Here is a 24,458-nt window from a genome sequence, read left to right on the forward strand (position 1 = left end):
GGCCAGGTAGGCCACGGCCCGGGGAGCGCTCAGCCCCAGGAAGACGCAGCCCATCAGAAGGGAAGGCTGTAATCGTTCTCTTTTCGGGCATCTACACTGGGATATCCGGGTCCTTACTGAAGAGCTTCACTTACCCAGAGACATCTAGATCCTAATATGTCCAAAATCAAGGTCACCTTCTCTGCCATTCAGTGGAAGTCCTCATCAGCAAGGGTCACCTCTAGTTGCCTGCTTACGCGGCCCCTATTTGGGCGGCCCCCTCTCGCCAGCTAACGTACTCACTGAGTCTTGATGATTCTACGTCCTGATGACCCTCCGGGTGCATCCGCATCCCTCCGTCCTGCCTCCACCTCAGTCCAGGCTGCCTCTTTGCTGAGGCTCCTCACGGGTCTCCCCACCGCGGCTCTCGCGCTACTCGATCCATTTTTCACAACGGAGCCAAGTGTGACCTTCAAAACCATCAACACACTCCAGACCCTCCCCCGCCCAGAAGGCAGCAAGGCATCCCCACCTCTCTTGGGGTAAATTCCAGACCCTTGAATGAAGTCCCTCAGGCCTGGGCCCTGTACAGCCCCAGTATTGTCCACACACACAGACTGTGTGTCCAGCAGGAAAGACTTCCAGCTTCCCAGTGTGCCGTGTCCTCTTGCCTCCCCTTAGCGCATCCTGGCCCCCCTCATGGAACACGGCTCTCCTCTCTTGCCTTTTGCCTGCTGAGCCCTGTCCTCCCTCAGCTCCAAATCCAGATGGGAACAATACCGAGAACCTTCCTCACCCCCCCAAGACCAGATGAGGGGCCCCGCTCTTCCTCCTGGAGCATCCCACATTGAGACCCCTCCAGCCTACACTGGCTTCTCCATCACTTAGCCGGACCCCGGCTGTAGGTGCTGCAGACAGAACCTCGTGCCTGGGTGCCCTTGCACCCCACTGTCCCCCCAGGCTGCACCTGACACTGCACGGGTGCCCGCAGGTGTAGGAGGGATGCCATCCATGCGTCCACATGTACCCCTTTCAGGATCTTATGCTTCCCTGGAACCCTATCTTCTGCCTGCAGGCACTGGGACGCTTTCTCCTCGCTTCGGTCTGCCCCCACCCCGATGTCTTCTTGGTGCCCAGAGCCGGCCTAATAGACTCATTATTCTGGACCAGCGGTGGTTGGTTCATGTGTCCTTTTTTCTCCTCCCTGGTGACTAAATTGGAACATTATGGAGACCTCAAGGCCTCTTCATCCCCTTACCCAAAGCCAAGGTCAGAGTGAGGCCAAAATTGGGTGTCACTTTTGGGGGACAGGGAAATAGGGAGACAGGCCCACAGCTCTGCAGCACATGCCTTCTGTGAGGGAAGCACCCGGCTGCACGGTTCACAGGCGTCAGTTCACCCAGCGGCTCCCATCGTCCTCTACAGGACCCCTCTTAGTCCCATTGGACAGGTGAGGAGAGGGAGGAAACTACCGTCTAAGCTCATCTAGTTAACAAGCAGTGTAGCCACGCTTTGAACCCGACCCTAGCGCCACAATCCTTATCTCTTAGGTCAAGACCAAACGTGCCCCTCGAAGAATCTTTGAGCAAATGAAGTGAAAGACATAGTTCCATAATTTCTTAGTTCGTCCCAGCAAAAGTACTACGGCGGTGCTGACTCTGACCTGATTCTCCACTCTGTTCCTCGGAAGGGGGGGTGGTTTCAGGGTGACCTTCCCTCCGGGCAGGTCTCCTCCACAAGAAGAAGGGGGGTAGGGGCGGGGGCTGGCCCACAGAGGCACCGGCACTGAAGGTCGGGACCAGGTGGGGAGTGGGTGCTGGGTCTGCGGGGGGGACCCCCACGATCACCCTCAGCTCCATCATCCCTCCCCCTCCCGCCTGACCTTGTGGCGGGTGCTGGCACTTCAGAAGGAAGTCACCTAAATAATTCAGGTGGGGGGTGATCTCCCCCACTCACCGTGCTGCTGTCCCCTCCCGGCAGTCCCCTGCGGCGGGAACATCACCTCTTCCAACGGCACCGTGTACTCCCCTGGCTTCCCCAGTCCGTACTCCAGCTCTCAGGACTGTGCCTGGTTGATCACCGTGCCCATTGGTCATGGCATCCGCCTCAACCTCAGCCTGCTGCAGACAGAGCCGACCGGAGACTTCATCACCGTCTGGTAGGGCTGGCTGCCGCCCCGGCAGCCGACTAGAAAGGGGCATTGGCTGGTCTCTAAACCGGGTCACCCGTCGTTCTGTTCAGAGAACCAAGAGCCGAATGGCTTTAAATGATGCTCAGCCTCCTGGCTTTCAGGTGAACATAGTAAATAGGGGCTGCGCCTCAGCCTTTGGGGCTCCTTGGAGCGAGAGGAAAGGGTGGGCAGTGGTTTCCAACCCCGAGTCCTGCTAGGGGTCGGTGTACCGGTGGTAGGTGTATGAATGGGAGTGGTCAGGGATACCCAGACTTTTCTCATTTTTTTCCAGAGTCCAAACCTAAATTCTACATTTACCTAATATAAGCTACCTAGACCAATGGAAGAGTTTGGGGGCGGAATTCGGTGAAGTCCCATTGGTCGTCTCCCACCAAACCAGAATTGTCCAACACAACGTTCTGCAGTAACGGGAACGTTCCATACCCGTGCTGTGCAGGGCCGTAGCCGCCATCCACGGGTGGCCACTGAGAACTCAAATGTTGACTAGAGTGATGGAGGAGCTGATTTTTAAACTTAAATTAATTTAAATATAAAGAGCCACATGTGGCCTACTGGTCACCAACGTGATAGTTACGCTCTGAGTAATAGGATTAGGATATCTTGAAGTGATTTTAAAATGGGAGTGTGAATTATTAGTCAATAAGTCTCCTAGACAGTTCTTCCCAAACCTCTGCATCTTTGGACGAATAAATAACCCAAGAATTCCTTAGTTCAGGAGTTACTGCCATTTTAGGAATCAGCAGAGGATAGCGGGGGTCTCCTCCCCAGAGCCTCGGGGCTGGATAACCGTCATCAGACTACCCTGGGCTAATTTCCGGTTCCCTGTCCAGGCAATGATTACACATGGATAGAAGGGATTAGATGAGTTTCCGGGGAAGAAAGTCTTGCTTAGAAAGGCAGCATGGGTATGTGTGTGCATGGGGACAGGAAGTGGGGCTGGCCCGGATGGCGGGATGCGCTTCCTCAGCCCTGTCCTACTGCTGCTCAGACAGAGAACCTGCCCAGGGGCTCCTGCTGCTTGGGGGAACTCGCCCCCGGAGCCCCCTACAGAGGCAACCGTGAAGGATCAGGTGAAGGAGGAACCAGTGTGAGATTTGCCAACCCGGTGAGCCTTGTTGGCAGACCGGGTCGGGAGAGATGAGAGAGCTGTGCACGGGGCGTGGGCGCAGGAAGAGCCATGGCCTCTCACTCCAGGGCTCTGTGAGGCCGCTGATGGGACCAGATAAAGCAGGCAGCCCTGGTGTCTAATGCCAGAACCTTGTCTCCTGCATGCAGGGATGGGCCGCAGCAGACAGCTCCACAGCTTGGAGTCTTCAGCCGGAGCTTGGCCAAGAAAACGCTGCACAGCTCATCCAACCAGGCCCTGCTCAAGTTCCACCATGACGCAGCCATGGGTGGGATCTTCGCCATAGCCTTCTCCGGTCAGTGTGGAAGCCTGACGTGGGAGGGAAGGACCGTGCTCCCAAGTCAGGGCCGCGCTTGATCCCTGTCATGTGACTCTGAGTGACTAACATAGCTTCTCGGCCTCAGTGTCCTCGGAGTTAGGAGTTAAATGTGTTAACCTATGCAAGGATCCCGCAGCACAGACCCCCATACATGGAGGTTTTCCTCCTCCACCATGAGGGCAGGGAGGCTCCTGGTGCCGATCCCTGGTGCCAAGTCCAAGCTTAGAGGCAGCGGGATGAGGCTTCTCATTCCACAGGTTCACGTCAACTCATTGGGTTACTCACTCACTGGTTCCTCAGCCTGTCCCTTCACATCTTCTAGAGGGTTTTCCCCCTCCAAAGGAATCTAGGGCTCTGTTGACCTCACAGGGAGTGCTTTGCACAAGTGAAGTCGTGGAGATTTCAAGCAGAAGGAGCATGAACCATTCAGGGTGTGTTTGTCCTTATCAACAGCCAATTTTCTCCTAAGGGTCCGAAGTTACAGGTCTGGGTGCTTCCTCATTTTTGTAATAGTGGACACAGCATTGAAAAACTTAAAGTTTTCTCTGGGTTTGTCCCCATCTATAGAATAATTCTCCGTATTACAATTTGCAGAGCTTTACATATACTTGAACTGGTAATGGGGGAAGCTTGACCTTGTTCCTGGCTCCGTCTTGCAAACACAAGATTTTATCAAATTTTTAAATTTTTTGCCAATATGGCAGATGCATGAAATAGCATTTCACTCTTATGTTAATGACGAGGTGAGCATGTTTTCGTATCTTCACTGATTCATGCTTCCCTGCTCTGCGAAACGCCTGCTCCCCCTAGAGCTTTCTTCCTCCAAGGACAGAGAGATAACAGACAAATAAAATCTTTGCCATTTGTAATAAGTTGCTATGAAGGAAACAAAAAGGCAGGGAACTCTTTTCATGTAAAATAATTGTGGGTAACCTGTCAAGAGGCAATATTTGAGACAAGAACTAAAGAAAAAGGAGGTAGACTTGCAGAGACCGGGGAGTGGGACTGGTGTGGGGGAAAGAATGTCTGCCTATCTATAGGCAAACATTAGCTTTCAATAAATTTCTTCTCATATAAGGACTAATAAGCGGAAAAGTACCTTAAGGAGAGCTATGAACAAGATTCTACAGTATTTTTTCATGACAAAAGTGGATTTGAATTGCAGAGGAAAATGCCCTTGGAAACATGTAGTTTAGGAAATAGAGATAAATTTTGGAAAGTATCTGCTTCCAGCGTAAAAGTCTCGACAACATGGACTCCAAATAAGAGATAACTAGAAGGGAAGCTAAATGTCTTCCCTTCCCTTCCCTTCCCTTCCTGAACAATTCAGTCCTAAAGCTGTTAAATGGGGTGAAGGAAAGTGGGCATCTGAGGGAAGAAGGGGCCATGCTGAGAGGCAGCATCTATATGGAGACGGGGCTGGCATGATACCCATCAAGGCTCTGCAAACTGAGGGAACATTCATGTCGGGTAGGAGCCCCAGCAAAGTGAGGATGCCATCCACGCGGAGGATCCTTCAGACTCCAAGTTGGGGGAGCAGGGCATTCGTGTAAGGGAGGAGTGACAGTTGAGATGGGAACTGGGTCCTCTAGGAGTGACTGATCAAAGAAGTTAATCTATCACCCTAGAGAACCAAGTTCCCATCTCAACTGTCACTCCAGGTAGGAGTCGCACTGTAAAAAAAGAGGGTCAGAAATGTGGCAAGAGCAAAAATTAGAATATACCCAGGGCATTGGATTGGAATTGGAAGTATGAGTATGAGCAATGGTTTTCAATATGTCCACATAGATATAGAAGGAGATATGGATGTAAACATGGGTCTGTACACGTACGTGTATTCCTTAGCTCCTTCCACTGAAAGGGCCTGGAAGCAATGACTCCTCAATAGCAATGAACACATCTAGCTCCAGATACTGGTTTCTAAAACCATTTTCCACTAAAATAGATGAGGACTCCTTAAAAGGGACGCCTGGGTGCCTCGGTGGTTGGGCGCCTGCCTTTGGCTCAGATCGTGACTCCCGGATCCGGGATTGAGTCCCACATCGGGCTCCCTGCGGGGAGTCTGCTTCTCCCTCTGCCTCTATCTCTGCCTCTCCTCTCAATCTGTGTCTCTCATGAATAAATAAATAAATCTTTAAAAAAAAAAAAAAGAAATGGCTGATCCCAGGACTGAGGCAGAGAAAGCACAAGATGAGCCTGGAACATTTTATGGCAGAAAGCAAGAAGGTGCCCAAAGAATGGTGGAGATGTGCCAGAAGGACATAGACGCGGGCTTGAAGGGACTCCCAGTGACCATAATGGGATAATTTGGATTATACTTGGACCATAATACTCGGATAATTTGAGCATCCAAATAATTTGTTTTGGTAACACATGGTAACTGAATGAATAAACCAGGACACTATATATACCCATCCAGGTATAAATTAATTAATGAAACAATTATTAATTTAAAATATTATGAGGAGCAGGATATTTCCATGCCTTCAAACTATCTCCCCACACAGTAATCTCAAAGGGAGAAAAGAGTAGCTGTACAGTGGAGAAGCTGGAGGACATCACTTTAACCAAGTGATCCAAGTAACCATGCTGAGTAACGGGACAAATTGTAGTTATGCCCCCATTTGATTGGGTGCAAAGAGAAGAGCCAGCATCACCTCTGTGATAGCCCAGGAAAGATGCACAACGTGAATCCAGTCGTGAGGAATCAGACAAATCTAAGTTGGGGGTAACATAATATATTATGACAGACTAGAAGTTAACCGATGTATAATCTTCAAAAGTGTGAAAGTCATGAAGGTCAAGGAAAGACTTTGGGACAGTTCCAGACGAAAAAAGACATGACAACAAAATACAGTGCATGATTCTGAACTGAATCCTGTGCTGTTAAGAGCTTTCCTGGGACAAGTGGTAAAACATGAGTGGAGGTGAGGGTGAGTTGGCTACCATTATCAGAGGTAATTTCCTGTTTTTGATGGTTGTATTGTGATTTTGCAAAAGGGAACATGCTGCTTTGTTGAAAATGCATGTTAATGTTAAAATATTGTGGTGATGGGGCATCATGTTGGCAACCTCCTTTCAAATGGTTCGTGAAAAACGTTTTTTTGTGTGATGCTTCCAACTTTTCCTGTGCCTTTGTGATTGTTTCAAATTAAGATTTTTATTTACATGGGGAGCTAGATAATTTTTAAAAAGTTAAAGAAGAAATGCCGCAGCCCAATTAAATTGGCATAAGGATCAGCAAAACGCTGTAGAAAACCAGATCAGAGGAAAAGCCCAACACGAAGGAGAGAAAGAGCAAAGACTTAAAGATTATAGAGGAGAGAATGGGAAATAAAAGAGATCCAGTGAATGAAGAATGTCCTGATAAAAAGCATCCATGACAGAAAGAACCAGACGGACAGAACACAAATAATAAAAGAAAACTCTTCTGAAATGAATGAAAAACTGTGCAAATAGAACAAAAGAGCTCACCGCATGCCGGGGAAAATCACAACCAGCCTGGCAAGCATTTCAAATTACTGGGATGAAGGGCACAATCTACCAGAATCTAGGCCGAAAAAGTTACCTGCGAGGAGCCAAAATCCACAATCCTTTGACTAATTATTCTTGGCATTCAATCCCAGAAAATCAAAAGAGGCATTTTTATAGATATGTAGGGGGAAGATAGTTGGGAGCATCACATGTGCAGGCAAGAGACAGCCATCTGCAGACCTCTGAGCACTCACAATCTGCGTCCCCACATCTCAGTTGAAGTGTTCCTCCAGGATGTGGACCCCCAGGGAGAGACGAGCCAATAACCTGATACAGAGAAGTTGTATAAAAGATTAAAGTGGAAGCACTAACTAGCTAACCACCTTTTAAGCCTAATAATAATTGAAAATATCGATTCCAAACAGATTGCAAATGATTCTTAAAAGATTTTGTAAAATTGTGGCACCTGCTTGGCTCAGGCAGTTGAGCATGAGTCTTGATTTGGACTCAGGTCATGAGCTCAGGGTCCTGGGATCGCGCCCTGCATCAGGCTCCACACTCAGGGGAGTCTGCTGGAGGATTCTCTCTCCCTCTTCCCCTGTGCCTCCCCCCACTAGAGCTCACACTCTCCCTCTCTCTCTCATATAAAAATAAATCTTTAAAAAAAAGATTCTTAAGAATTATTTCATATTAACAAATACCCAAGGAATTAGAAGAGGAATAGGAGAAAGGGAATGTCCTTATCTCTCATGAGGGTGGAATCAGTAGATGTCATTCAATCGCTGATTTTAATAATTAGGAAAATCAGGACTCCAAGTATGTATTTTAGTCACTAAAAAAATTAAAAATAGGTGATAGTACTTTTAAGTCACTAAAAGAAAAAAGTAAGCAAAGCATAGTTCCTATAGAAAAGGTGGAAAACAAAGGAAACCATAGGAACAAAGATACAGCCCAGGACAAAACAGTGAGACCCTGGCCTACGACGGCTGTTGACACGCTGGCTGCTGCTTGGCAAGAGGCAGTGGGCCTCCCCGTCCGTCCGTTACCATGTTCGCCTACATCGGGGTCCGATTAAGCTCTGACAGGGCCTCAGCCCAAAGGGACTGGGGGAGAGGGGACCGGGGGAAGGGAGAAGTCCTGGACGTCCCCCCCGCCACCCCACTCAGGTCTTTAGCAATAACCTGGTAGATGGTGTGGCTCTAGGCGGAGGAGGGATTGTCTGCAAAAGACCAAAGCTCATGCACCAGAAGGCTGACAGCGGTTACGCCTCGGTAGTGGTGGGACTGGGGCAATTTCCATTTTATTGTTTTTCAATATTCCACCAGCATTCTGCATTTCTGAGCAGAAATATATAATTCTTAAAAAATATAATGGGAAAGCTACCCCCACTCAAACTAGTAACCACACTCAGGCTGTGTTCAAGTGGAGATTTCTTCTGAGTTTTTTCTGCAAGTTAAGTGTCATAGAAGATATTTATTTATTTGTTTATTTATTTATTTATTTATTTATTTATTTATTTATTTATTTTGGAATTTGAGGCAATTATTTTGGATTTTTTTTCCCAATTTTACTGAGATACAGTTGGCATACAGCACTGTGTAAGTCTAGGCATACAACGTAATGACATGACTTATGTATATTGTGAAATGATCACCACGATAAATTCTGTTAAAGGCCGTCATCTCATATAGATATCCAAAAAAAGGAGGGAAAATAGGTTTTTTTTCTCCTTGTGATGAGAACTCTGAGGATCTGCTCTCTCTTGACAGCATTCAGATATACCAAACAGCAGTGTTAACATCACGTAACACGTGAAATCCCCGGTACTTATCCAATCTTATAACTGGAGGTTTGTACCCTTTGATCCCCTTCATCCAGTTCCCCACCCAGAAGGTGTATTTTAAAGATTAAGCGTACAGCTGAGAATGGAAGATACCAAATTTTAAAAAATAAAATAAAATAAAAGCCTTGGGTGATAAAGGAAACATCGGGAATTGGCTAAGCAGAGGGGCGCCTGGGGGGCTCCATCAGTTAAGCATCTGCCTTTGGCTCAAGTCCTGATCCCCGGGTCCTGGGATGGAGTCCCCCCCACCATCGGGCTCCCTGCTCAGCGGGGTCTGCTTCTCCCTCTGCCTCTGCCCCTCGCCCCTACTCGGGCTCGCTCTCTGTCTCTGGTAAATAAATAAAATCTTAAAAAAAAAAAAAAAAAAGAATTGGCTAAGCAGAATAAGCAGAAACTTCATGCATCTACGAATCCCAAGAGTGCCCTAGACAAACATAAGGAGAGGATAAACCGTGAAAATATATTTAACAGGCAGAAGTCATTTTTTTTTTTTAAGAGAAGGCAGGGGCGGAAGGAGAGAGAGACTTACATAGGCTCCACACCCACCTCACTGCCCTGAGATCCTGACCTGAGCCAAAATCAAGAATCAGATGCTTAACCAACTGAACCACCAGGTAACCCCAGAAGTCAATCTTAAATACGAACCGGGTTCTTCCAATTTGTAAGACAAATAGGGGCAAAGGACTGATAGAAGGTTAAAAAGTAAACTCCAAAATAGTCCATTAATATAGGAAGAAAATGTTTAACCTAACTTGTTATCAAATGCCAATTTTTTTTTAAAAAAAGAAATGCTACCTTTTTGGTTGCTTAGCAAGCTGGCGACAATTACCGCAGACGACTGCCTTCCCCAGGAGGCTCGGGGTGGCAGGAGGGCGAGGACTGTGTCTTGGTTACTCTTGCACCCTCGCCGCCTGACGCAGCGCCTGACCCAGGCTAGGCCTCTGCAGATAATCCTTCAATGAGTTGGAGGAGACAATGATGAGACCCGGCCCTGTAGAAGCTGCCGCTCCGTGGCCCGTATCAGTTACAGCCCTTTTTCTGCAAAGAAAAGCCAACACCCGCGTGGTCCTCCCGGGTGTATGTTAAACCAAGGTCAAACCCGCGTGGCCACTCCACGGGTGCTTCTTGCTTTGAAAACCGTGTCTCCCGGAGTCCTGTGTCTCTCCATGCAACGTCTTTTCCGCCGACACATCTGTAGAAGAAATTAGTTAAATCATCAAAATGCCCTACAACATTTTTAATGAAACCATCCACAGGAAAAGTCAGGTTGCATCCTAACTGCAGTGGGTAAAGGCCAGGATCCCACGTGAACGTTTGGAACGTGTGTCCCTGTTGCTGCCGGTTCCGAGAGGTTACGATAACGAGAAGTTCATTGTGAACCCAGCACTGTCCTGAACACGTTCCCATGTTGCACTTGTCTTCGGGCGAGGATTTCCAAATGCCTCATGCTGAGAGGGTTGGCGTGGCGCGCTGTGCTATGCAAAGTGCTTGTGCTAAAACACATGGAACCACTGTTTTCTTACAGCCGTATTCATTCTTGGGCGATCAAGCAGTAAAATTTCAAGTATTTAATTTCTAGCATTATGGGTTTTGCATATATATGTATCTTATTATCTTAAATACTTCCTGGATTTAGGGTTATGCACCGTAATTTTTTCCTACTTGAAGTCACGGGAAATAGCATCTTTACGCAGAACATCTGATTTCCAGGAATGGATTACTGACATTCGTTCAGTAGGAGATGCTCATACTTTAAAAAGCTCATACAATGTAATTGTTCCCAGTTTTTTCCCTTTTTTTCCAAATTTTTATTTAAACTCCAATTAGTTAACATGCAGTGTAATATTAATTTCAGGTGTAGAATTTAGTGATCCAGCACTTCCACATATCGCCTCACGAGTGCCCGCCTTAATCCCCACACCTGTTCAACCCATCCACCCACCTACCTCCCTTCGGGACCATCAGTTCATTCTCTATACTTAAGAGTCTGTTTCTTGGTTTTCTTTTCCTTCCCCCCCCCTTTATGTTCATTTGTCTTGTTTTAAATTCCATGTATGAGTGAAATCATATGGTATTTGCCTTTCTCTGACAGACTTATTTTGCTGAGCATAACACTCTCTACCTCCATCCATGTCATTGCAAATGGCAAGATTTCATTCTTTTTGATGCTGGAGCAATATTCCATGTATATATACACCACATCTTCTTTATCCATTCATCAGTTGATCGATATTTGGGCTACTTCCATAATTTGGCCATTGTTGATAGTGCTGCTATAAATATCGGGGTGCATATATCCCTTCGAAGTAGTACTTTTGTATCCTTTGGGTAAATACCTAGTAGTGCAAATTGTAGATCCAAAAATACACAAAGAACTTTAAAAACTCAACACGTAACAAATAATCCAGTTAAAAAAAAGACAGAAGACATGGGAAGACATTTCTCCAAAGAAGACATCCAGATGACCAACAGAGACATGAAAAGATCCTCCTCAATATCCCTCATCATCAGGGAAATGCAAATAAAAACCACGGTGAGATTTCGCCTCACACCTGTCAGAATGCTAGAATCAGCAACACAGGAAATGACAGATGTTGGCGAGGATGTGGAGAAAGGGGAGCCCTCGTGCACTGTTGGTGGGAATGTGAACCGGTGCAGCCACTGTGGGGAACAGCATGGAGGTTCCTGGAAAAAAAATAAAAAATAGAGCTGCTCTATGATCCAGCAATCCTTCCTAGTTTTAAAAAAAAAGAAGAAAAAAATAAATAAATAAAAAAAATAAAAATAAAAATAAAAAAAAAGAAGAAAAAAAATTCATAAAAGATGCATATGTGGAGAAGGATGTTTTATTTTAAAGAATGTTTATCACAACCTTATTTTAAATTGCAAAACTTTGGAAACCTAAATGGTTAATAATAGAGCATCTGAAAAAAAAATAATAGAGCATCTCTAAATAAATTTTAATCATATGACTAAATTCTATGAAGTCATTGCAGTCATTTTTTAAGAAATTTAATTGCATAGGAAAACTCCTGCAATACAGTAGTAAGTGCCCAAGGATCAACACAAAGTGCACCACATGCTGCAAATTTGTAAGAGAAAAATACATATGCAGAAAGTATGTGCTCTACGAACTCACAGTAAAGTGTTAGCAGCGGGTCTTTCCAAATGGCCAGTGGATGAGTTTAATTTTCTTCCTACTGTTGTAGAAAATTTTTCATATTTTCTCTAATGACAGTGTATTATATTTGTAATTTTTTGTGGGCACTGAGGGGGGCACTTGACGGGATGAGCACTGGGTGTTATTCTGTACGTTAGCAAATTGAACACCAATAAAAAAAAAAGAATGTCCTTTATAAAATATATATATATATATACATATATATATATATATAATTTGGGGGTCTGGGGTGACTTTGGATATAACAAGAGCAGTAGCAATGCCAACAGCAGCTCACACTCCCGTGGCACCAGCTGTGCGCCAGGCAGCGGATGGAAGCCAAGCTCTGGGACCATCCTGAGCCTCGTCTCAGCGACACCATCCACACAGCCTAGTCCCTGCCCAGAGGGATGGTTTCCAATTTAGAAAACCCACTGAAGCCAGAGATGTTTAGCCAGAGGTCAGAAGGGAAACCAGCTGGCTTTGTGGGCACTCACGTGAGCCACACACAGTACTTAAATGCCAAGTGGTGGAAAGAATACGGGATTTGAGAGCAGCCGCTCCTGGATTCAAGTTCCTGTGCCACTCACCTCCCGTGTAACCCTGGAGAAGGGAGTGAAGTGTTCGGAATCTCAGCTTCCCCATAAAGGAAGCGAGGACACCTTGCAGGAGGGTCCGCCGGCATCAGAATCGACGGTGACAGCTGTGAAAGTGCCTGGCCCGTGTAGGTGCTCAAGAAATGCGTCTCTCCTTTCCCCTCAGTGCCAGTGCGCTTGTCGCTGACCTCTTAGATGCTCTCTCCTTTATCGTTGCTGTTACTCTACGCCTCCTGGCTTCTGCATCAAAGACAGAAAAGGATGACAGCAGATAAGCAAAATAATACTTGGCTACACTTTCCCTGGGTACGGGTCAAAAGCCACTAGTATCTGTGCCAGGGAATGAGGAATGAGAGTGAACAAGTGAATGACAACGTGCCCTGAGAGTGACGCTCTTACCCCAGCTTGTCTGCTTCTGTCTTTTCAGCTTATCCGCTCACCAAGTGCCCGCCTCCCACCATCCTCCCCAATGCCGAAGTCGTCACAGAGAATGAAGAATTCAACATAGGTACCGCCTCCCAAACCGGCAAGGGCTGGGGGGCAAGGAGGGGCCCGGCCGGGGGCTGTGGGGGGTGGCTGGCGGGCAAGGCACATCGCCCCCTCCCACCCATCCACTGAGTCTGCCCCAAGAGGCAAACACCATAGCCAGGCAGACAAGATTCAAGTCAGTAGGTTTTTGAGAAGTAAATCCATGCAAGACACTCTCCAAAGTTCCTAGAATTTGGAAACATGCTTCGGCTCAGCAAGGCTGAGCTCTGAGAAGTGGGTAGCAGTTTTCTGGGTCGTTCGATTGGGGTTGACCCGGTTATTTAAGTCTGATCAGAACATGACCCACCACGGATTGCCTTGCCTGGACATGGGTTTAAGTACGAAGGGGCGCCCCGCACAGACTTCTCCAGGGAATCCCCATGTGGTCTCTCTTTGGCAGGTGACATCGTCCGCTACAGGTGCCTCCCTGGCTTTACCCTAGTGGGGAATGAGATCCTGACCTGCAAACTTGGAACCTACTTGCAGTTCGAAGGACCACCCCCAATATGTGAAGGTAATTGCACGGAGCCGCGCAATCCCGAGCTCCTCCGAAGCATGGCCTTTGTCTTCCTCCTCCCTATATTCCCAGTCCCTGCTCATCAAGTAATAGGTCATTTGGTGAATGTCTGTTTGTATAAAGGAGTGATTGCCCTGGAGAGATTCTCTGTCCTACTCAGGTCCGGGGCTACAGATCGCCATGGTAACCACTTTGATTTCCGTCTTCCTTTTTTCCGACTGGTATTCTCTGGAAACGGCATACTGATCTTTGAAAAGAGGAAGCTCTGGGACCTCAGGGAGAGGTGGGCTTGCACCCCAACCTGGCCCTCCTGAAGTCCCGATGGGCCCAAGGTCCTGTATGCTGATCTAAACAACTGAGAGTTGTCTTCCTTCCGGTGTGACCCCTTGACAGAAAATGAATTGGCTTCACCACGTTATCCCAACTAAGACCTCAAACAATACTCTCCACTCAAAAGGGGGTTGACCTAGGATGAGATATTTAACTGCCCTGTGCCTCAATCTTCTCATCTGTGAAATAAGGATAGTGATATTACTTACGCCATGGACTTATTGTCAGGAATTAAATGGGTCAATAATGTAAAATGTTTGAGAACTGTGGCTGGGACCCAGTAACTGCCCAGTGTGGGTTATTATTATTATTGTTACTAGTCCTACTACGGCTTCTGGTACTACTGCTACGAACAAATAGTTATCTGTAGAAAAGCAGGTCAGCTTCTCCCCCACTTCCCATATGGCAGGAGTAGAGAATCTGCAGTATGGGTTGCTAGTGAGAAAGAAAGAAAGAAGCCACAGGCCTAGAATTAAGCTGCCTAAAACAATGAGAACTTTATTATCTATGAGTTAAGCTGACCTACTCGCATGCCAAACAACCACCCCCCTATGAAGTGGCCTTTAGCTCTGATCCTGCTCCGGAACATCCCTGCTTTGCTCCAGCCTTACTTTCTCCTCTCTGGCCCCATTTCTGTATCTACACGGCTCCAGGCTTCTTGGCTTTACTCCTACCCTCAGTCTCATGCTTCCCTCTAGGACTCAGTGCTGTACTTGGCTTCTCATGATGTGACCCTTCACCAGCTTTTTTATAATAACAGCTTTATGGGGATAGAATTCATGTACCATATAATTCATCCATTTAAAGTATATACGTCAGTGATTTTTAGTATACTGAGAGCTGTGTAGCCATTACACCATTTTAGAAGATTTTAATCACTCCAAAATGATAAAAATGATGGTAGTCAGCTCCCATTTTATTTCCAGGCCCTACACAAACACACAGTTCTAGGCAACCACCAGTCTAGTTCGTATCTCTATGAAATTGACTATTCTGGATCTTTCTCTGAAATTTCTGTTCATGTCTTTGGCCCATTTCATGATTGGATTGTTTCTTTCTTTGCTGTTGAGTTTAATAAGTTCTCTATAGATCTTGGAGACTAGCCCTTTATCTGATACATCATTTGCAAATATCTTCTCCCATTCTGTAGGCTGTCTTGTAGTTTTGTTGACTGTTTCCTTTGCTGTGCAAAAGCTTCTTATCTTGATGAAGTCCCAATAGTTCATATTTGCTTTTGTTTCTCTTGCCTTTGTGGATGTATCTTGCAAGAAGTTGCTGTGGCCAAGTTCCAAAAGGGTGTTGCCTGTGTTCTCCTCTAGGATTTTGATGGTTTCCTGTCTCACATTTAGATCTTTCATCCATTTTGAGTTTATCTCTGTGTCTGGTCTAAGAGAATGGTCTAGTTTCATTCTTCTGCACGTGGCTGTCAACTTGTCCCAACACCATTTATTGAAAAGACTGTCCTTTTTCCAGTGGATAGTCTTTCCTGCTTTGTCAAATATTAGTTGACCATAGAGTTGAGGGTCCACTTCTGGGTTCTCTATTCTGTTCCGTTGATCTATGTGTCTGTTTTTGTGCCAGTACCACACTGTCTTGATGACCACAGCTTTGTAGTACAACCTGACATCTGGCATTGTGATGCCCCCAGCTATGGTTTTCTTTTTTCAATATTCCCCTGGCTATTCGGGGTCTTTTTTTAATTCCACACAAATCTTAAGATGATTTGTTCCAACTCTCTGAAGAAAGTCCATGGTATTTTGATAGGGATTACATTGAATGTGTAAATTGCCCTGGGTGGCATAGACATTTTCACAATATTAATTCTTCCAATCCATGAGTATGGAATATTTTTCCATCTCTTTGTGTCTTCCTCCATTTCTTTCAGAAATGTTCTGTAGTTTTTAGGGTATAGATCCTTTACCTCTTTGGTTAGGTTTATTCCTAGGTATCTTATGCTTTTGGGTGCAATTGTAAATGGGATGGACTCCTTAATTTCTCTTTCTTCAGTCTCAGTGGATAGAAACGCCACTGACTTCTGGGCACTGATTTTGTATCCTGCCATGCTGCCAAATTGCTGTATGAGTTCTAGCAATCTTGGGATGGAGTCTTTTGGGTTGTCTATGTAGAGTATCATGTCATCTGCAAAGAGGGAGAGTTTGACTTCTTCTTTGCCAATTTGAATGCCTTTTACTTCTTTCTGTTGTCTGATTGCTGAGGCTAGGACTTCTAGGACTATGTTGAATAGCAGTGGTGAGAGTGGACATCCCTGTCATGTTCCTGATCTTAGGGAAAAGGCTCCCAGTGCTTCCCCATTGAGAATGATATTTGCTGTGGGCTTTTCATGGATGGCTTTTAAAATGCTGAGGAATGTTCCCTCTATCCCTACACTCTGAAGAGGTTTGATCAGGAATGGATGCTGGATTTTGTCAAATGCTTTCTTTGCATCTATTGAGAGGATCATATGGTTCTTGTTTTTTTCTCTTGCTGATATGATCTATCACATTGATTCCTTTACCAGTGTTGAACGAGCCTTGCATCCTGGGGATAAATCCCACTTGGTCGTGGTGAGTAACTTCTTAATGTACTGTTGGATCCTATTGGCTAGTATCTTGTTGAGAATTTTTGCATCTGTGTTCATCAGGGATATTGGTCTGTAATTCTCCTTTTTGGTGGGGTCTTTGTCTGGTTTTGGAATTAAGGTGATGCTGGCCTCATAGAACGAGTTTGGAAGTATTTCATCCCTTTCTATCTTTCAGAACAGCTTTAGTAGAATAGCTATTGTTTCTTCTTTGATCGAATTCCCCTGGGAAGCCATCTGGCCCTGGACTTTTGTGTCTTGGGAGGGTTTTGATGACTGCTTCAATTTCCTCCCTGGTTATTGGCCTGTTCAGGTTTTCTATTTCTTCCTGTTCCAGTTTTGGTAGTTTGTGCTTTTCCAGAAATGCGTCCATTTCTTCTAGATTGCCTAATTTATTGGCATATAGCTGCTCATAATAAGTTTTTAGAATCATTTGTATTTCCTTGGTATTGGTTGTGATCTCTCCTTTTTCGTTCGTGATTTTATTAATTTGAGTCTTTTTTTCTTTTTAATAAGGCTGGCTAATGGTTTATCTATCTAATTAGTTCTTTCAAAGAACCAACTCTTGGTTTTGTTAACCTGTTCCAAAGTCCTTCTGGTCTCTATTTCATTGAGTTCTGCTCGAATCTTTATTAACTCTCTTCTTCTGCTTGGTATAGGTTTTATTTGTTGTTCTTTCTCCAGTTCCTTTAGGTGTGAGGTTAGCTTGTGTATTTGAGTTTTTTCCAATTTTTTGAGGGATGCTTGTATTGAGATGTATTTCCCTCTTAGGACTGCTTTTGCCATATCTCAAAGATTTTGAACAGTTGTATCTTCATTTTCATTAGTTTCCATGAATCTTTTTAATTCTTCTCTAATTTCCTGGTTGATCCTTTCATCTTTTAGCAGAATGTTCTTTAACTTCCACATGTTTGAGTTTCTTCCAAATCTCCTCTTGTGATTAAGTTCAAGTTTCAAAGCATTGTGTTCTGAAAATATGCAGGGGACAATCCCAACCTTTTGGTATCGGTTGAGACCTGATTTGTGACCCAGTATGTGGTCTATTCTGGAGAAAGTTCCATGTGCACTTGAGAAGAATGTGTATTCAGTTGCATTTGGATGTAAAGTTCCGTAAATATCTGTGAAATCCATCTGGTGCAGTGTATCATTTAAAGCTCTTGTTTCTTTGAAGATGTTTTGCTTAGAATATCTGTCAATTACAGAAAGCACCATGTTGAAGTCTCCCAGTATTAATGTATTATTATCTAAGTATGTCTTTACTTTGGTTATTAATTGATTGATATACTTGTCAGCTCCCACATTAGGGGCATAAATATTCATGACTGTTAGGTCCTCTTGTTGGTTAGATCCTTTAAGTATGATAGAGTGTCCCTCTTCATCTCTTACTACAGTCTTTGGGATAAACTTTAATTTATCTGATATGAGGATGGCTACCCCTGCTTTCTTTTGAGGACCATTTGAATGGTAAATGGTTCTCCAAACTTTTATTTTCAGGCTGGAGGTGTCCTTAGGTCTAACATGAGTCTCTTGTAGACAGGAAATAGGATGGGTCTTGCTTCTTTATCCAGTCCGAAACCCTGTGTCTTTTGATGGGATCATTTAGCCCATTCACAATCAAGGTAACTATTGAAAGATATGAATTTAGTGTCATCATAATACCTATTCAGTCCCTGTTTTTGTAGATTATTTCTTTGGGTGTCCTCTTTCTTTTACAGAGTTCCCCTTAATATTTCTTGCAGAGGGTTTGGTGGTCACATATTCTTTCAGTTTCTGCCTATCTTGGAAGCTCTTTCTCTCCTTCTATTCTGAATGAGAGCCTTGCTGGATAGAGTATGTTCTATCTCATTTAGGCTGCATGTTCTTCTCATTTAGGACCCTGAATATATCCTGCCAGCCCTTTCTGGCCTGCCAGATCTCCGTGGAGAGGTCTGCTGTTAACCTAATATTTCTCACCACATGAGTTAGCAATCTCTTGTCTCTTGCTGCATTAAGGATTTTCTCTTTATCTTTGGAATTTGCGAGTTTCACTACTAAATGTCGAAGTGTTGACAGTTGTTATTGTTTTTTTTGGGTGGGAGGGTCTCTCTATCTCCTGGATCTGAATGCCTGTTTCCCTCCCCAAATTAGGGAAATTCTCAGCTATGATTTGTTCAAATATGCTTTCTGGTCCTCTGTCCCTCTCGGTGCTCTCTGGAACCCCAATTATACATAGATTCTTCCTTCTGAGACTGTCATTTATTTCCCTTAACCTTTCCTCGTGGTATTTTAATTGCTTTTCTCTTTTTTCCTCAGCTTCCTTCCTTGCCATCAACTTGTCTTCTATGTCGCTCTTTCTTTCTTCCACCTCCTTAACCCTCATCTTTAGGACCTCCAGTTTGGATTTTATCTTATTTAATTGATTTAATTTTGGCCTGATTAGATCTAAATTCTGCAGTCATGAAGTCTCTTGAATCCTTTATACTTTTTTTCCAGAGCCAACAATAGCTTTATAATTGTGCTTCTGAATTGGCTTTCTGACATCAAATTGTAATCCAAATTCTGTAAGTCTGTGAGAGAGAGTACTGTTTCTGATTCTTTTTTTTATGGTGAGTTCTTCCTTCCAGTCATTTTGCTCAGTGCAGAGTGGTTGTATGAGCAGGCTGCATCAAGAATATCAACCACGACCTAAGTAAATTTCACCCTAGATGATTCTGCCGAGGTCAGAGACCAGAAATTAAAAACAAAGATCAGAACAAAATAAAACCAAAGGGCCACTAAAGTGAAAAACAAATTTTAAAACAAAGTAGTAGAAAATACAAGGCCAAGAATCCCAAGAAGAAGAAAAAAAAGAAAAGAGAAAAAAGCAAAAGTAAAGAGGAAAAAAGGGGAAAAAAAGGAGAAGAAAAAGGGGGGACTGGGAGATAGTGGTGGTGATGAAGTTGTAGTGGAGGGAGAATGTAGTCCTCCTGAGGGGTCCTAGAGGGTGATCCTCTTGGTTCTGAGTATATTCTGTATGTTAGAAGATGCTCAGGCCTAAATTTATGTAAACCAGAAATACATATACAAGGCCTGATCAAAACATAAATGAGATAGAAGAGGGGGGCAGAGTAGGAAGGAAGAGAGAATCTAGTCTCACAGAAAGAACCAGCACGGTGTTGCACTTGGTTCTGGGTGCTGCTGGTCATGTTTAGAAGGTATTAACTTCCGCCATTGGAGAACAAAATGAGGCAGAGAAAACAAAACACAAAACAAAACAAACAAAACATATCTTGTATATCTCCCCAAATTAAGTTGAATATGTTGAAGGGAATCTAGAAGTGAAAAATATATCTAGGACCATAATTGTAGAAATATGAAAGTCAAAAAGGAAGAAACTTAAAAATGAAGAGGTGGTAAAATATTGTAGTTAAGGTGAGAGGGATCCCTGGGTGGTGCAGCGGTTTGGTGCCTGCCTTTGGCTCAGGGTGTGATCCTGGAGACCCGGGATCGAATCCCACATCGGGCTCCCGATGCATGGAGCCTGCTTCTCCCTCTGCCTGTGTTTCTGCCTCTCTCTCCCTCTCTCTCTCTCTCTGTGTGTGTGTGACTATCATAAATAAATAAACTTTTTTAAAAATGTAGTTAAGGTGAGAAAAGAGAAAAAATTATAAATTTTTAGTCTGATATAAAAATGAGTTATACTGGAAAAAGGGGTGCAAAAAGGCGGGTTACCCTCTGGTTCTATGTACTGTACATCCCTCGACTTCCCCTGGAGCTCTCCAGTGCTGCTCAGTCAAGAACTTGCTCTCCTCCTGTCCTTCCAGCTGGTCTTCAGGGGGAGGGGCTGCTGTGCTGAGTCTCAGGTGTGTGCACCTGGGGGAGATGCCCTGCCCCCCGCCAGGTGCTGGGCTCAGTGGGAGCTGTTTGTCCTGTGAGGCCTCTGTCTCCTGGGGGCCCCACACCTCCCATGCACAGGGGTGACACCAGGAGTAACAACCCCCCTGGCGGCGCCAGCCCTGGGGTCGGCTCTCCCAGTAACTACCATAGCAATCAGTCCGCATGAGCCTGGATGCTCCCAGGTGGCAGGGGCGCTGACCTGCTCAGCCTGGGGGCGCCTGGGTGCAGGAGCATTCTCGCTGTCCTGGGCCCTCCCTGCCTCTGCCCATCCCGGGGCGAGCACCAGATTCTGGGCTGTGTCCCCCTGCACCCTGGGATCCAGGGCCTGCGCTGCTGGAATCGCACTCCCAAGGCAGCAGGATACGCCCCCTACCCCGGGCACCCCTCCTCCCCTAGTGACCCTGGGGACTGGAGACCTTCCCGCCCCCCTGTGGTTCCCACCGAGATCCCTGCTGAGCGCCTTTCCCTCTGGGAAGAATCCGGTGTGGAATTTTTAAGGTCCCACATCTCCGGGTCGGGGCTCCCCTGTCCCAGAGGCTTTCACCACCACCCCCCTCAGCCCCACTCCTTGCAGGCCCCCCAACCCTTGATTCGTTTTTATTTTATTTTTCTCCACCTTCCTACCTTGTAAGAAGTGACACCCTTCTCTCTGTAGTGTCCAGCTGTTCTCTCCTTAAATCTCAGGTTGAATTCTCAGGTGTTCAGGATGGTTTGAAAGTTACCCAGGTGAGCTGGTTGAGCCAGGTGAGGTGAGGATCCTGCTCCTCTGCCAGCTTGCCCTGCCTCTAGGATTGAAGTGTGTAAAGAAAAAATTGACAATTATAGAGAGAAAAGGATAAATTCACCATTGTAGCTGGATATTTTCACACATCTCTCTCAATGACAGACCAAAAATAAGTAGGGACCTACTATATTTGAATGATATGGTCATATCAATCCGTAAGATTTTGCTGCATAAAAACCATGCCAAAATTTAGAGGTTTTAAACAGTAATCACTTAATTTCCTACAAAAGATGCAGTTTAAATATAAATACCAGATAAATTGCAAGAAAATGAGAGAAAAAATATATATCATGTAAATGGTAAACAAGAATCATAAAGAAATTTTGGATAATACTGCAAGCAAGGAGTATTACCAGAAATAGAGAGATTTTACAATGACAAGAGTTAACTCCATTATAAAGGATATGTATACATAATATGCAGATGATAAAAGAGCTTCAAAATACACGAAGAAAAAACAGGCCTAAATATGAAAAAGAAAAGGCAAACTACAGAATAAAAGAAGATATTCATCGTACATATATTTCTTAAAAGGCCTTATATCTAGGCTCTATAAAGAACTTTAACAACTCAATAATAAAGCAGTCCAATAAAAATATGAACAAAGTCTTGACTAGTCACTTTACAAAATAAAATGTATGAATAGCTAATAAATGTACGAAGAGATGCTAAACATCGTTAGTAATCAAGAAAATGCATATTAAAACCCTAATGAAATACTACTACATACCCACTAGAATAGCTAAAACTTAAGGCTGAAAATACCAAGTGTTGACAAGGATGTGGAGCAAGTGGAATTTTTATACATTGTTAGTTGGGATATAAAATTATATAGTCACGTTGGAAAACTGGTAGTTTCTTTCAAAGTTAGACATACCCCTGCCCTATTTTCCCAAAAGAAATGAAAACCCATATCCACAAAATGTCTTGTATATGAATTCCATAATAATCCCAAACTGGAAGCAACCTAAATGCTTATTAATAACAAATAGAATGAATGAATGAACAAACTGTCCTGTCATTTCTTCAGAGCAGTAAAAATAAACCAAGGGGTAATACACAAAACACCATGGATCGACTCTTAGAAACATGATGTTTAGCAAAAGAAACCAGACACAAAAGTAACATGTCTGATTCCAATTGCTTGAAATTCTAGTATAATCAAAACTAATCTGAAAAGAGTATCAGTGATTTCCTGGAGCCTGGGGCATGAGAGAAGGTTCTGTAGTGATGAAAATTATCTATATCCTGATTATGGTGGTGATTACACAGGTAAATGCTTTGCTAGAACTCGTTAAACTGCGCACCTAATGTCTGTTTATTACTTATTGTACATAAATTATATCTCAAAAATGTTGAATTTTAAAAAGAAATTCGTGAGTCATACAACAGACAAACAGCCTTACTTATAAATAAAAAGAAATGCCTGGAACAAAAAGCCGCAAAATAATCAAGCAGTTCGGGAAATTAAACAAAAGGGAGAAAGCAGGAATGTACAAAAGTAGAGAAGGGAAAGTGGGACATAACCATTGAAGCAAAAGAAAATTTTAAATCATGAGATTATCTTTGGGTAAGCCTGTGCCAATAAATCAATGATATGATTTAATAAAGTTGACCCCAGAGGATAGAGAGCTTGTGCTTTCCCAGTTCTTTAAAAGAAATAAGAACGTTCGCAGAGGAAACCCCACCAAAGACGTCAAGACCAGGTGATTTAATGGAAGAGTAGTATTGAGCCTTCGAAGGCCAGACATCCTGAGCTTAAGAGGAGGGAAAGCTCGTAAACGCCGACGCCCAGGCCTGATAGAGCCGTGCACCAACAGGGGAGGAGTTCCAGGGGGAAAGGCTGGTGGGATCAGGAGCTTTCAGAGGGAAGGCTGTTTGCCTCCAAGAAGCCATTTGCTTTCCTTTCCTGTTTACAAAGTAAGGAAGTTCTCCTGGGAAAAGTGAGTTAGTGCCTTTCAAAGGTACTCAAAGGTGGCGGGGGGTGGGGGGCAGCACGGGTAGGGGGCAAGTTGCCTGGATGGCTCCATTGGTAGAGCTTGTGATCCTAGATCTCGAGTTGTGAGTTTGAACCCCATGTTGGGTGTAGAGATTACTTAAAAAAAAAAAAAAAGTGTGTTTCGGGACGCCCGGGTGGCTCAGCGGGTGAGTGTCTGCCTTCAGTCCAGGCCGTGATCCTGGAGACCCGAGATCAAGTCCCATGTCGGGCTCCCTCTGCCTCTCTCTCTCTATGTCTCTCATGAATAAATAAATTTTTTTGAGTCTATTGCAAAGCTCCTCAACGGAATCCCAGATGAGCTGCGTGAATCTGGGACCACAGCAAGCATTTCGGTCTGATAGCCCAGACCCAGGGCTGATTAACAAGCCCCATTTCTGCAAAGGCAGAGGGTTTGAAGGAAGCAGTAGAGATGGGTGGAGATCGAGTGGCTAAATCCCCTCCCCAGAACGGCCTCATCTCAAATGACGACCCGGGGATTGGTCCTCGGCTTTGCCGTTCCAGAAACTCTCCCTCATCAGTGTCCTAGCATCCAACACATTCAGGAAGCCTGTCTGAAGGCACACGTAGAGCAAAACACCGCTTCCTGCCTTTGTAGTGATTGGGATACTTGCCACTACTGGCCAGGCCAGGCCTGTTTCAAGGCCCTAAAAAGGTTGACTCGGTCCCCAGAACTTCACTGTGGAGTCCTCAGCCTAGGAAAACAGAGAGGGATCATCCTCAGGTGGTTTCACATAGGATGTAGTGACAGGTCCCTGTACCCCCGGGGGAGAGGAGAGCACCTCCCTGGTTTGCAGCACGTGCAGGACCCCCAGAACCAGCATCTTCTCTCACCTCCCTGGCGGCAGACGCAGGAGAACCAACCTAGCCCCTCCAGCAACCCCTTCTCTGAGGTCTACACCGACTGTGCTCCTTGGGGTGGCATGTTTTTCTTGCAATACCTTAATACTGCTAATCAGGCCACAGCCAAGCTCTGCTAGCTCCTTCTGTTCCTGGTGTAATTACCATCATTACCATTATCGTCCCTGGGGTTTATGAAGGCACCAAGCTGCATGCGTTATGTATATTCCTTCCTATAATATTATATACAACATTATTAGTGTGCAATGACGTAACGTGGTGCAGGATACAATAGCCGTGTAAAGCAGGTGTTGTCTTTCCACATCAGGGGTGGAGAAGCCA

The 24,458-nt window shown here is 44.9% G+C and overlaps 1 protein-coding gene across 6 annotated transcripts in view; it reads left to right on the forward strand.

Annotated features, from left to right (window-relative positions):
- Window positions 1–24,458, forward strand: part of CSMD2 (CUB and Sushi multiple domains 2) — a 494,027-nt gene that overhangs the window by 403,749 nt on the left and 65,820 nt on the right. For all 6 annotated transcript variants that reach the window (XM_072723914.1, XM_072723908.1, XM_072723910.1 and 3 more), the window contains exons 43-46: window positions 1,960–2,137; window positions 3,446–3,591; window positions 13,116–13,196; window positions 13,617–13,730. In XM_072723914.1, coding sequence (XP_072580015.1) covers window positions 1,960–2,137; window positions 3,446–3,591; window positions 13,116–13,196; window positions 13,617–13,730 — 519 coding nt within the window. The remainder of the gene's footprint in view (window positions 1–1,959; window positions 2,138–3,445; window positions 3,592–13,115; window positions 13,197–13,616; window positions 13,731–24,458) is intronic.

This window comes from Vulpes vulpes, chromosome 10, assembly GCF_048418805.1.
Source record: "Vulpes vulpes isolate BD-2025 chromosome 10, VulVul3, whole genome shotgun sequence".
Taxonomy (NCBI): Eukaryota; Metazoa; Chordata; class Mammalia; order Carnivora; family Canidae; genus Vulpes; species Vulpes vulpes.